This window comes from Mercenaria mercenaria, chromosome 5 (genome assembly GCF_021730395.1).
Source record: "Mercenaria mercenaria strain notata chromosome 5, MADL_Memer_1, whole genome shotgun sequence".
NCBI classification, from domain to species: domain Eukaryota; kingdom Metazoa; phylum Mollusca; class Bivalvia; order Venerida; family Veneridae; genus Mercenaria; species Mercenaria mercenaria.
Window position 1 is genome coordinate 30,688,171 of NC_069365.1, and position 15,099 is coordinate 30,703,269.

At 34.7% G+C, this 15,099-nt stretch overlaps 1 protein-coding gene across 1 annotated transcript in view; it reads left to right on the plus strand.

Moving 5' to 3' along the window:
- LOC123556758 (cytoplasmic FMR1-interacting protein-like) overlaps positions 1–15,099 on the plus strand; it is a 32,371-nt gene that overhangs the window by 16,183 nt on the left and 1,089 nt on the right. The window contains exons 6-20 of the mRNA XM_053543075.1: positions 3,953–4,178; positions 4,626–4,730; positions 4,997–5,200; positions 5,677–5,793; positions 6,204–6,281; positions 6,564–6,778; positions 7,068–7,218; positions 7,725–7,881; positions 8,083–8,165; positions 10,144–10,217; positions 11,109–11,205; positions 11,819–11,895; positions 12,495–12,723; positions 13,004–13,203; positions 14,135–14,222. Of these exons, the coding sequence (XP_053399050.1) occupies positions 3,953–4,178; positions 4,626–4,730; positions 4,997–5,200; positions 5,677–5,793; positions 6,204–6,281; positions 6,564–6,778; positions 7,068–7,218; positions 7,725–7,881; positions 8,083–8,165; positions 10,144–10,217; positions 11,109–11,205; positions 11,819–11,895; positions 12,495–12,723; positions 13,004–13,203; positions 14,135–14,222 (2,101 nt within the window). The remainder of the gene's footprint in view (positions 1–3,952; positions 4,179–4,625; positions 4,731–4,996; positions 5,201–5,676; positions 5,794–6,203; positions 6,282–6,563; positions 6,779–7,067; positions 7,219–7,724; positions 7,882–8,082; positions 8,166–10,143; positions 10,218–11,108; positions 11,206–11,818; positions 11,896–12,494; positions 12,724–13,003; positions 13,204–14,134; positions 14,223–15,099) is intronic.

The window sequence follows — 15,099 nt, forward strand, 5'->3', positions numbered from 1 at the left end:
CCTGTTAAATTGTGACTATAGCATCTGTTTATTACTATGACTAACGCGGGGGTATAACACTGTACAACGTCACTAACACAGCTGTATGTTATTAACTGTTACAGCGTTATTTATGCAACTGTATATTACCATTATTGTTACAGACTGACTGACGCAGCTTGACATTACTAATTGTTATAGCGTGACTAAAGCAGTTGTAAATTACTAACTGTTACAGATTGACTGACGCAGTTTGCCATTACTAGCTGTTACAGCGTGGCTAAAGCAGTTGTATATTACTAACTGTTACAGATTGACTGACGCAGCTTGACATTACTAGCTGTTACAGCGTGGCTAAAGCCGCTGTTTATTGATAATTGTTACAGATTGACTGACGCAGCTTGACATTACTTACTGTTACAGCTGACGCAGCTTGACATTACTAGCTGTTACAGCGTGACTAAAGCAGCTGTTAATTGATAATTGTTACAGCGTGATTAACGAAGCTGTATGTTATGTATTGTTACAAGTTGTTGAAGCATGACTAACGCAATTGTGATTTTTACATATCTTTCAAACTTAGTCTTTATATTTGTTTATTTGTACTTTAATCTTTATTTACAATTATGTATAAATGTAAAAATGAAAATACAAGTTACATGTTTAGAGAAAAAAATGAATAAAAATCTGACATCAATCTTGAAGTGCATCTCGACAATATTTTGGGTGAAATAAACAATTGCAAAAAATTCATATATATGTTATGCCGACATACTGTTAAACGTTAATCAGATGACACCCCCTAGTTGCAATTGTGGGCTGTTCAGTTCCTTAATAGTATGGATGTTTTATTTCAGCGCTGTTCAGTTTCTCAGTAGTATGGATGTTTTTTCAAGACTGTTCAGTTCCTTAATACTATGGCTGTTTTTTTTCAGGGCTGTTCAGTTCCTTAATACTATGTCTGTTTTATTTCAGTGCTGTTCAGTTCTTCAATGCCATACTGTTTTATTTCAGTGCTGTTCAGTGCCTCAATACTATATCTGTTTTATTTCAGTGCTGTTCAGTTTCTCAATACAATGTCTGTTTTATTTCAGTGCTGTTCAGTTTCTCAATACCATGCAGTTTTATTTCAGTGCTGTTTAATTCCTCAATACTATTGCTGTTTTATTTCTGTGCTGTTCAGTTCCTCAATTCAATGTATGTTTTATTTCAGTGCTGTTCAGTTCCTCAGTTCAATGTCTGTTTTATTTAAGTGCTGTTCAGTTCCTCAATTCAATGTCTGTTTTATTTCAGTGCTGTTCCGTTCCTCAATACTATTGTTGTTTTATTTCAGTGCTGTTCAGTTCCTCAATTCAATGCCTGTTTTATTTCAGGATTGTTCAGTTCCTCAATACTATGGCTGTTTTATTTCAGTGCTGTTCAGTTCCTCTATTCAATGTCTGTTTTATTTCAGGATTGTTCAGTTCTTCAATACTATGCTGTTTTATTTCAGTGCTGTTCAATTTCTCAATCCCATGCTGTTTTATTTCAGTGCTGTCCAGTTCCTCAATTCAGTGTCTGTTTTATTTCAGGATTGTTCAGTTCCTCAAAACTATGGCTGTTTTATGTCAGGATTGTTTAGTTCCTCAGTACTATGCTGTTTTATTTCAGTGCTGTTCAGTTTCTTAATACAATGTCTGTTTTTTTTTTCAGTGCTGTTCAGTTCCTCAATTCAATGTCTGTTTTATTTTAGGATTGTTCCGTTTCTCAATACTATTGCTGTTTTATGTCAGGATTGTTCATTTCCTCAATACCATGCTGTTTTATTTCAGTGCTGTTCAGTTCCTCTATTCAATGTCTGTTTTATTTCAGTGCTGTTCAGTTCCTCAATTCAATGTCTGTTTTATTTCAGGATTGTTCAGTTCCTCAATACTATGGCTGTTTTATTTCAGTGCTGTTCAGTTCCTTAATTCAATGTCTGTTTTATTTCAGGATTGTTCAGTTCCTCAATACTATGCTGTTTTATTTCAGTGCTGTTCAATTTCTCAATCCCATGCTGTTTTATTTCAGTGCTGTTCAGTTCCTCAATTCAATGTCTGTTTTATTTCAGGATTGTCCAGTTCCTCAATACTATGGCTGTTTCATTTCAGTGCTGTTCAGTTCCTTAATTCAATGTCTGTTTTATTTCAGGATTGTTCAGTTCCTCAATACTATGGCTGTTTTATGTCAGGATTGTTCAGTTCCTTAATACTATGCTGTTTTATTTCAGGGATGTTCAGTTCCTCAATTCAATGTCTGTTTTATTTCAGGATTGTTCATTTCCTCAGTACTATGACTGTTTTATGTCAGGATTGTTCAGTTCCTCAATACTATGTCTGTTTTATTTCAGGATTGTTCAGTTCCTCAATACTATGTCTGTTTTATTTCAGTGCTGTTCAGTTCCTCAATGCAATGTCTGTTTTATTTTAGGATTGTTCCGTTCCTCAATACTATTGCTGTTTTATATCAGGATTGTTCATTTCCTCAATACCATGCTGTTTTATTTCAGTGCTGTTCAGTTCCTCAATTCAATGTCTGTTTTATTTCAGGATTGTTCAGTTCCTCAATACTATGGCTGTTTCATTTCAGTGCTGTTCAGTTCCTTAATTCAATGTCTGTTTTATTCTAGGATTGTTCAGTTCCTCAATACTATGGCTGTTTTATGTCAGGATTGTTCATTTCCTCAATACCATGCTGTTTTATTTCAGTGCTGTTCAGTTCCTCAATTCAATGTCTGTTTTATTTCAGGATTGTTCAGTTCCTCAATACTATGGCTGTTTTATTTCAGTGCTGTTCAGTTCCTTAATTCAATGTCTGTTTTATTTCAGGATTGTTCAGTTCCTCAATACTATGGCTGTTTTATGTCAGGATTGTTCACTTCCTTAATACTATGCTGTTTTATTTCAGGGTTGTTCAGTTCCTCAATACCATGCAGTTTTATTTCAGTGCTGTTCAGTTCCTCAATTCAATGTCTGTTTTATTTTAGGATTGTTCCGTTCCTCAATACTATGGCTGTTTTATGTCAGGATTGTTCAGTTCCTCAATACTATGCCTGTTTTATTTCAGTGCCGTTAAGATTCTCAATACCATGCTGTTTTATTTAAGTGCTGTTCAGTTCCTCAATTCAATGTCTGTTTTATTTCAGGATTGTTCAGTTCCTCAATACTATGGCTGTTTTATGTCAGGATTGTTCAGTTCCTCAATATTATGCTGTTTAATTTCAGTGCTGTTCTGTTTCGCAATACCATGCTGTTTTATTTCAGTGCTGTTCAGTTCCTCAATTCAATGTCTGTTTTATTTCAGGATTGTTCAGGCACTCAATACTATGGCTGTTTTATTTCAGGATTGTTCAGTTCCTCAATACTGTTACTGTTTTATTCAAGAGTTGTTCCGTTCCTCAATACTATGGCTGTTTTATTTAAGGGATGTTCCGTTCCTCTCTACTATGGCTGTTATATTCAAGGGCTGTTCATCAGTTCTTCAATACTATGGCTGTTTATTTCAAGGGCTGTTCAGTTCCTCACTACTATGGCTGTTATATTCAAGGGCTGTTCAGTTCCTCAATACTATATCTGTTTTATTTCAGGGTTGTTCAGTTCCTTAATACTATAGCTGTTTATTCAAGGGCTGTTCAGTTCCTCAATACTATATCTGTTTTAGTTCAGGGTTGTCCAGTTCCTCAATACTATGGCCGTTTTATTCAAGTCCGTTCAGTTCCTCAATACTATATCTGTTTTATTTCAGGATTGTTGCTGTTGTATCAAAGGGTTGTTCAGTTCCTCAATACTATGGCTGTTTTATTTAAGGACTGTTCCGTTCCTCACTGCTAAGGCTGTATTATTTCAGTTCCTCAATACTATTGCTGTTTCTGTAACGGTAGTTCCGTTCCTAAATATTATGGCTATTTGATTTCAAGGTTGTTCTGTTCCTCAAAATGATGGCTGGTTCGTTTCAGGGCTGTTCAGCACCTAGGTATTATTGGTGACCTTGCTGCCATGCAAGAATCAAACAACCTCTCCCTATTCCTCGCTACGCAGAATATAATCCGAGACACCTTAAAAAATACACTCCATACTATACCAGGATATGAGGATTTGTTTGCTGACATCATCAGTATATGTGTACACATGTATGAGAACAAAATGTACATTGAACCTAATGAGAAATTCATGCTCGTCAAGGTAAGTAATTTGTAATAAATGATGTGCGTGGATTCGATATATTCTACACAGATGTTTCACTATCCTGTAAATTATCTTATCAAGACGTACCTTATATTTCTGTTGATTGTGCTATAATACACAAGTCTACGTTTTATACGCCTTAGAAAAATAAAGGTATGTCGCATGAGTTTTATTTTCTTAAATGATTTTTGTTGATTGAGATGCAAAATATTTGATCTTAAAACGACAAACTCTTAACTCAGTAAACTCGAACTTATGCAGCACATGGTTTTTTAATGTTTTAATGGAACCGTGTCTTGTCTGTACAGTGCCTTGGTCCCGACAATTTTTTTTATATCAGCACGATCAACCATTGGTCCCGAAAGGTGTCATTTACAGAAGGTTTTATTATATAGGACATGTAATGGCTACTGATGCAGACTATGCTCTGTGGTTCTTTTGCAGGTGATAGCATTCGGTGTTTTCACAATGGACAACGCTGACAACAGTATCTACAAAATGGAACAAAAGAAGAAAATTAGTACTTCTAAGATTGACAAAATTCTCAAAGTATTAAAATATATATATTACTTTTTGTATTTGTGCTGTTTTAAATAACTTATGACTGAATAATAGTTTTAAATGTGACATTAACTAGAAGCTTGCAAGCTAGAAAAAAATAATTATTTGTAAAGTACCTCAGGATTTCTGTAAATCTTGTTTTATTGATCTGTATAATATTTATTATGTCTGTTTTGATCTTATAAGTTAAAAATGTGCTCTATTTTATCTCCTTTCTGTTGAGAACACTTGGTTTTAATTTACAATTTTCATAGCAAATGGAAATAGTTCCTCTGTATGGGGACATGCAAGTAGCTCCATACGTGTATATTAAAAGGAGTGTGAACTTTGACTCTTCAAAATGGCAACACTGCGAGTCAGATCATCCGGGTCCACAGTCTGATATCCTTGCTAACCTAGAGAATATCAGGGAAGAACACATGTCATATATCAGTCAGTTATCTAGACACACAAATGAGGTAAGGATATCTCGTTAAAAGACCTAACAGAATCAGCTAGCTAGTTAACCAAAAACAGTTGTCAGATTTTAAGGATGATTACAACTAATGTAAATGGAATCAAACAAGGTGTCAAAATATTTAAAAATGATTCTACGGTCCACCCGCTTTTGAAATATTTTAACTGTACGTGAAGACAATAAGAAATCAGGCTATAAAATGTAGAAAAATCAGCAAGAAGACTATTTAGAGTTAATTGCAACCTTTTTTTTAAATCCAATGAAAAAGCAGTTTATTAGAATAAGTCATTCATATTAATATATCAGTAATGACTGATGTTTTTCTAGCATTTAAATAGCTTGCTGATATTATAATTGTATGACGATATTTAAAGCACAAAGAAGAATGTGGGTAATGTACATAGGCTATTTGAAATAAGAATTTTAGTCATGAAGCCTAAATGGTTTTATTCATATATTGTGACTTTGTAATTAAAGGCGAGTACCACATGTCGAGAAATTCCAAGGACGGACGCTGAAAACAAGGACCTGTATGACCTGGCACTTCGCGGATTGAAGCTTCTGTCAGCATGGTCATTACATGTCACAGAAATGGTAATTCGAAGTTCTAACAGTAATATCTTCTATATCACGTCTTTTGATATATTGTTATATTCATTTCACCCCTATTAATTTTGAGATTATTAGGTCAATGGTCAAGGTCACAGTGACCCAAAACAATAAAACAAATTCAAGACTATGTCTCATTTGGCCTAGGATTATCTATTTTTATAGGCATGTTTGTCATGATTAATAGATATGAGCCCCATTGAATTTGAAGTCAGAAGGTAAATGACCCATAATTATTGACTGGGGGGGGGGGGGGGGGGGGGGGGCGGGGCGCGAGGGGCAGTACGTCAAACGTCCTGTGCACAGTGACCAAATAACGTCTGTTTCTTGTGCAGTTATTGAATGCATTAAGGGGGAATTTGTGTTCTACGAGCTCTTGTTTATGTTTGTTACAGTTTTCCTGGAAATTATCAAATCCTACAGATCCCCATACGAGCAAGGAATGTCCTGAGTCTGCAGAACAATATGAAAGAGTAAGTCACTTCTTTTATTTACCTTACCAACACACTATGTGTATTTGAGCAGGATTATAATATGTTATCTTAAAACAAATTCTAAATTTTCAGCGCTTGCACAGTAGTCCAACTGTACACGTTTAAATCAGTAGAAACTTTCTCTTACGATGACAATATGGAGGACGGTTGATCTGACACCATGGTCTTATTCTATCGTCGTATTCATAGTCAGTACGGTACTTTGCCTATTTAGATATTTAAATATTGATGTATTTACGGTTTTAACAAATTTGTTTACAGGCCACCCGTTATAACTATAGTAAAGCAGAGAAAGCTACAGTGATCGAGCTTGTGGCCATGATAAAAGGATTACAGTTGTTGATGTCACGAATGGAGTCTGTCTTCATGGACGCTATACGAAGACATATCTACGCCGAGCTACAGGACTTTGTACAGCTTGAGTTGCGAGATCCTATCAGAAAATCTATCAAGAAAGGACATGATGTTGTAAAAGTGTAAATAGACTTACATATACTTGCATTAGGTTTTAGTGAAAATCATTATTTATTAGCACCAGCTTTACCCGGCAGCCAGCTTTTTCATCAGTGAAGGCTTGATATATAGACAGTTATTAGTAAATTAATTTTCTCATTCATCCCAATGAACATATATCGCTGATATCTGCTACATGGATTTATGAAAATGATGATTTTATGTTTCTGTTTCTCTACATTTTCTTGTTAGCTTTGAAATGATGAGACATGTTAGGTTATTTTAATAACAAGAGAATGACATTTGTTTCAGTATTTTAATGGCCGTACGCAGCACTTGTGCTGACTGGTTAAGAGGACAAGAGCCCAGCGATGACCCTGCTATGATCGGGAAGAAGGACCATGATCGTGATCCTTTCTTTATCAAGGTTCCAAGGCGGAACGTCGGCCCATCCACTACTCAGGTACAAATGTCTGTAAGGTAATATTTGAAGTTGTAACGGATTTAATGGTGTGTCAAGCTGCCGGGTGTCCTTCTTGATTTAATGTGTATCTAAATAGCACCACTGATATTTCATTTCCAACGCTAGCTTGATCGCGGTTCAATATGAACATGTATTATCCGTGCGAGTGGTAGCACTTCTACCAAAGTACTCGTTATCGTCGTTTGATTGGGCGAGCGGGGGAGTAAAGAAGATACACAAGTCAAGTAACAATTGCAAAATGTAACGACGGGCTGTGAAGTGTCTAGGAAAGGGTATTATATTCTATAAAATGAAAGGATATTCATAGAATTGGGGAAAGTGCAATTTATCGACTAAATATTTTTTCTGATATTCAATACATATAATCAATTTTCGTACCCTATGAAGACGTGTATGATAAAAGCCTGTCTCTTATATTTGGCTCCTAAAAGAACACTCCAGTACAAAGATGTAGAACGCCGTACAATCGTAATATAATTTTTCAGTTGTACATGGTAAGAACAATGCTGGAATCTCTGATTGGTGACAAGAATGCAGGTGTGAACAGGTCGTTGAAAAGTCACTTGGATTCGAAGCGTATCTTGGGCTTTAAAAACTTTCACAACAAGTCCTTTTACTGGAACTACATGTTAAACCTAAACGGTAAATTTACATTTATCTTGAAAAAGTTCACTGTATTTAATTATCCATAACATGTGTTTAGTCTTTATGAATAAACGAATAGCTATTGTATTATGTGATATTGAAGGTACATCATGTATATTTCAAGACTTGCAATGTAAGTCTCATTTAAAATCTATTCTTGCTCTGATATTAAATTAAGCAAATGTGTACATTATTTAGAATCACTGCACAACTGTTGTAATTTGGGCCAGCTCTGGTACAGAGAGTTCTTCCTCGAGATGACAATGGGCGAGAGAATACAAGTGAGTATACAAAATATGTAAGATAATAAGTACCTAGTAAGTTAGAATCAGACATTTTAATCTTTACCCTGCTAAATTTCTAAAATGGACTGGTCTGTTATTCAATTTGAGCAGTACTATTTACTATTTGAAGGGGTGATCATTGACAATTTACTGACTGAATAGCGAACAGTGTAGACCATGATGTGCAGACTGATCTTGGTCTGCATTGGTCGCAAAGATAAAATCACTTGCCGCCAGCAGACTAAACGCTAAGGAACCAAGTATATCTACGAGAGTTGACCAGGTTCTGGTATACATGACATGGTGACGTACAAACGTACCACTCTATACACTGTTCTTGAAACAGTGAAATAAATAGACCAAGATGAAACTAACATGTAAACTAACATGTAAAAGGAACTTATCATTTATACATTAGCTTTTCTGGCCGGGTAAAATGATATTAAATACCATTGAATATGCTGTATTATACATGCATATACTATACATGTTCGTTTATGTTTGTTTGCGATTGTACAATACATGGCAGTAGATGAATATAAACTGTAAAATTATTATTGATTTCAATACAAATTTATGTTATTGATGACGCAGGGAGCACCGTTTTTTCAATGCTCAAGATAAATTGCCTGATTTCTCTGATGTCTTACGTGTTTATAGTACCGGAGTCAAAGCATGGTGTTCGTTTATTTCAAGTATTTTGTGTCTATTATTTTTTGGAAATGTAACTGGAGATTTCATTTTTTGAGTCAAAGATAATACGTAAATATTGAAAAATATACTGAACAGAGAGAATTACATAAAATTGTAATATGTTGTCATAATATTCTTAATATGGTCATTAATTTTTGAGATTTATGCGAAGACATGTTGTGTGATTATTAAACCTAAAACCTCTACAGAGTTAAAAGAATGAGTATATAAAAAGTTATTAAAATATTAAGTGCAATGTGACCTGATATCTGATCCTAGAGATTGAATGTAATTGTTGTAAGTAATGTATGTACTGATTTTAAGAATTTAGATGAATCAAGGTTAGTATCGTTTGTTATCTGGAGAAATATATTGTTGAATTATATATATTGCAAGTATCTTGGATACTAATTTCAGAGATAAAGATAAATCATAATAAGCGGAGCCTTGCAAACAGCTTAGGCACTAATAAATCGTAAACTATTTTGCTGCTTTAGTAAAGGCACTAATTTAGACGATTATAAGAGAAAATGGTGTATGACCTATGAAAGTAGTGCTGACATTAATATTAGAACTTTAAGGACTCAGACATTTTGCTTGGTGTCATGCGGGTACTACTGTTAGAACTATGTGTAAGCACTATAAAAATCATAATATGATAAGATATTAGCGATTGTTGATAAATGCCTTTAAAGACCAAGTATAACCACGTTATCATGATTTGATCATTGTTAAGCATGTTGTTTAAGACTGATTTTCTAACATTTCTTGCTGAATTTCTGTGTTGTTCCCTTTGCAAATAACACTGGCTATCAGACCATTGAAAACATGTAATCACCAATCATAATTGGATTTTTGCGGGAAGAAATTATCTGACTGTGAATTAGTTATTAGTTGTCAAATAAGTGCATTTTGTCTGACGCCGGGCAATGTTTTACCTTAACAAAATGAATTCGGATCAACAATTTAGGCTGAAATTAGGAATGAAAATGTTATGTGCAATATCTTATACATATAAAAACGCAAAATAACACTGATTTTTTTCTGAGATAATTAACATTTTTACTGGAATTGAATTATCAGCCAGACTTTGCCAAAGTGTTATACAGGTTCTTTGAAAATTTGAGGTATGAGTATGGTGGTGTATATGTTCGATTTCTTGTACGGTGTCTGCTATGTGTTATGTGAATTCTGTGTGATTATTGGAAGGACTGTAGACACAAATTTGAGAGATTTTGTGAAAGGTAGTCTCAAATAACTAACCTGAAAACTTGTTAATTAGTTTCCAATAGAGATGTCTATGCCATGGATATTGACTGATCATATACTGGAAACCAAAGAACCATACATGATTGAGTGAGTATCAGTTATATAATAACACACATTGTAAGGGTTATTTCATGAGTTCATAAAGAAATCCTACTAATTCATACATTACGGTTCTTTGATAAAAATGCTTAAATGGATTAAAGATACCTGTCGCAAAATGGAAATGATCAGTTCATTATAAATATAACAAGGACAAAATTCCAACAGAAGAAGTCACACCCAAAGAGCGCAGTCACCCATAAAGCACTAGACATGGTAAAATGTATACACTGGCGTGTCGAATCTGAAGATGTATACATTACGCAAACGAATGTAATAATCAAAACTAAAATGCATCTGATAGATCCTAATATACATAAGGTTTGAACGTAACATAGCCCATTCCTGGAACAGTCCGTGGCAAAAGCACCACTAGGTCAAACTTAATTTACGGGAGCGAAACCTCACATTTAACCCCTACCAAGTTCCTGTATTATAAGATAGTATAAATGAAGTTACTTCCTGCCACTTGAATCCCTACCGTAACAGTAATCACAGGAACACAATGTAAACACAAATATACTCAAAGCAAACACAAACTGGAACGTAAACGTATGCACTCAATGACTTTGCAGAAGCCAGAGTACAAAGAGAAAGATCATTAAGATCTCGGCGAAACAATTATCAAACCCGTTTGTTCCCTTACAAAGATTAAAGAGCACTGTCCTATTATCGCCCAATTAAATAGAAAAACATAGTTGCCAACTGTAAAAAAAAGGGTTGTGTGTCTCAGAATAATACTGTCATAGCCTCATCCAGTAAAACTGGTAACTTTGTTAACAAATTAAAAATATCTGAAACAGACATATCAAATATTTAAATTAGGAAAATGCCAAATCTTTCATATTCAAACATTAAATCTAAAATTTGTGATTTTAGATACCTCCTGTACCCATTAGATCTGTACAACGACAGTGCTACGGATGCACTTACTGTGTTCAGACAGCAGTTTCTCTATGATGAAATTGAGGCAGAGGTGCGTATGAATTTTATCTAGGGTATTGCGCTTCACAATTTTATTGATTTCTGAACATTTTACGGGTTGATGTATCATTCGTTTGCAGTTATACAAATTGATTAATCAAATTTCAGTAAGTTGCTTTGACCAGTCTGTGTGTAAACTCAATGAATATTTCAGATTAATCTCTGCTTTGATCAGCTTGCGGATAGACTCAGTGAATATTTCAGGTTAACCTGTGCTTTGATCAGCTTGCGAATAAGCCAGTAAATATTTCAGGCTAACATGTGCTTTGGTCAGCTTGCAGATAAACTCAGTGAAAAATTCAGGTTAATCAGTGCTCTGATCAGTTTGCGTATAAACTGAGTAAAAAGTTTAGGAAAAGCTGTGTTTTGATCATTCTGCGTATAAAGTCAGTAAAAAAAACAACAACAGGTAAACCTGTGCTGTGATCAGTTTGCGCATTAAATCAGTAAATATTTCAGGTTAACCTGTGCTTTGATCAGTTTGCGTGTAAATCAGTGAAAATTTCAGTAAACCTGTGCTTTGATCAATTAGTGTATAAACAGTAAATATTTCAGGCTAGCTTCTGCTTTGATCAGTTTGTGTATACACTCAATAAATATTTCAGGTTGACCTGTGCTTTGATCAGTTTGTGTATAAACTCAGTGATCAGATATTTGCCTACTACAAGCGTTTAGCTGCCTGGTAAATTTTATAATACAGTCAAACCTGTCTATAAGGACCACCTTTGGGAGAGCCAAAATGTTGTCCTTATTGGGAGGTGGTCTTTATTCACAGGTTAAAATACACTGTAAATGTTAAAATGGGAAACAAAACATGTGATCTTTAGAGCCAGGTGGTCTCTGTTCAGAGGTGATCTTTAACACAGGTTTGACTGTATGCCACAATTTAAAATCAAAATGGTGTTCCTTAGTTACAATTTATATATCAAACATGATTCAGCTTTATTTATTGGGGGTCTCCTGGGGCCGAGTGGTTAAGATCGCTCACTTCAAATCACTTGTCCCTCGCCAATGTAGGTTGGGGCCTCCTTGGAGCGTAGAATTCGTCATGTGAGGAAGGCATCAAGCTGGCTTACGGAAGATCGATGGTTCTACTCAGATGCCTTTTAGAATACCTTTTTTCATACAACATACGTTTTAAACAACAAAATTGGATTTCACGTTATATAACGTGTCATGTTCATCTAATTCATGATTTTTGTTATATTAACAATAATCTTTTACTGTTTAACACAATGCAGATGCTTACGAAAATTAAAATTACTCATGTTACAATATCAGTATCATCATGGACAAAACGTACCGTGAGGAATGTGATATCCTTGACATTGCTGTCAGTCACCCGAGAGCACACCGTTACGAGACCTTACTGAAGCAACGCCACGTGCAACTGCTCGGACGTTCTATAGACCTTAACAAACTGATTGCACAAACCATCAATAACGTTATACAGAACTCTCTTGACATAGCTATCTCAAGATTTGAGGCAGGGGACCTCACTGGAATAATGGTAACAGTTATATTTATTATATATGGAAGCAAAGATACAGTCGTACCTCAGTCCTAAATTCTAAATTATATATTATCTTAAAATGGGGAGGAATCGAAAGTTGAAGGCAATAAAGATGAATCATGGTGCATTTGTCCTGAAAATCACGTTACTCACATATGTTTGGAATAATTGATGAAAATAAAGTGGACTGTAGAGAAAGAGCTACTATTTCTAAAATCATGATGCAATCAATTTATATAATGCCATATTTTATATATGTAAGATATTTTCTACGTAGGAGCTGAACGGTCTAGTTGAGTGCAACAGATTGACCCACAGACTCTTGAAGAAATTTCTGCCTCTTGACGAGTTCGAGGATATGTTCCGTGAAGCAAATCATACCGTGACAGCGCCGTACGGTAGAATTACTTTGCACGTATTCTGGGAACTCAACCACGATTTCCTGCCAAACTACTGCTACAATTCTTCTACCCACAGGTCTTCATATTTTCAATTTATCGCTTTAAATTATTTTGACCAAGCAGTTAAAACACAAGCATATTCTATTTTATTCGGGGTATGCTATAATTTGCATCACAGCCAATCATTAAAGGACTATGTACAATGCCAGTCATTAAATGCAAACATTCCATATCCAACCAATCCTTTTACATCATCAGTAAAACTACAAATATCATCCATTTATGAGGAGAGTCAATTAATAATATATCGTGTATGGAAATAAACAAACTGTGGAACGCTGCTCAACTAAATGTGTGGATGCACTGTCACTGTGTCAGTGCACTCATAAAGCACAGCCATGTTGCCTATTTAATGCTCGCAATGTAAACAATGTAGCGATGATACTAAAATATGATTCAGCTTCAATATACAAAGCTGCGAGGTTCTCAGTGGTGATCATTCTTGTTTGTGCTGGTTTTATGCAGAATTAACGACGGTTTATTTGAAAATTTTGTACCTGCCGGTAGTTTTTAAAGTTAAAAAGAAGAGTGTAAAACATGAAATCAAAATGTACGGTTGATATTTATAGAAATGTCAGTTTGTTTGTTTTTCCACAGGATTTAGACATTTTCCTTTGCAAAACCTTGCAGTTTAAAATATTTATCATAAGTTCTAAACATTCAGAAAAAGCTTCTACGTTGGAAATACTATTTGCAACTTTTCCTGCCTTTCCCTGAACGCACCTACGTTTAACATTTAGCCTGCTGGCAGTATGAGATTCTGCCTTTGCGACCATTGCAGACCAAGATCAGGTGTTACATTCACTTAGCACGCGTTTCTTTAAACATTATTATTCTTCATTTTGCTTTAGGCACCTTTTTATTAGTATTTCTTGATTGATTTTCTTTAGTTTATAAATATTTCAGATGTTGTGCAGCATAAAAACACACTTTTACTTTGCTAATAGGTTTGTTAAGACAGATGTGGTATTTGTGCCCCAGACACAGCGAGAGAAGCCGCCAAATCCCTCACCTACCTATCTCTGGGGATCAAAGGTTCGTAAAAATTCGTATAACGTTCAAATTATATATATGTTAACAGTACCTTGCTTTAGTGAAACATTCAACAGATTTTAAGCTGAAAAATAATTGTATTCTGTATTTTTACTCTTTAATTTCATTCATATTATGTTCAAGCAACAATATTTTTCCAACAGAGTAACGAAGAAACCTTTCCATATGTAATTAACTTACAGGAGGTAATTCCTTTGAATACTGGGATCCAAACGGAACTGTAACTGTTCACCGTTTGCTAATATGGTCAATAAAGACAGACATGTATTTTCTTCCGTGCTTAAAATTCATGTTGTAATTAATTTACCTGGACTTTGAATGCCAAGTTAGACCGTTACTTGGAAATTACTGTAGTGATGTGTTAACTTTCTATTGAATTTCGCTGATATTTTACTGTCGTGTAAATAAGACAATAAAGTTTCTATCACACATTTCTCTACATTACATATTGTCACATGAAGGCCTATAGAGCGCAACGAGGTTAAACATTTTTCCTGCAATTATCTGAAGAAATCCTGCTTATATCTATGAAAACTTTACCCAATCCCTATCTAAAGGGTTAATTGCAGTAATTCTACTCCAAATATATAGTATGTTAATAAACGTGCCATTTTCTATTTTTCGCATTTTGCACTAAAGGGCGATGCTTATTTACGGATGATTTACTATAGAAGTTATCAAACTATCACAGTCAAAAGAAGTTCGTGTACTGGACACCAGTGCATTGATACCTGAAATTAGTTTTTAAATATTTTCTTTTTCCGTTTGTTTTCTGAATCTTGTAATGTATTTTGTTCAAAGGCAGAAGTGAAAATTAATCGTCTAAAGCGAGTAGTGATTTTTGGAACACTTTATTGGT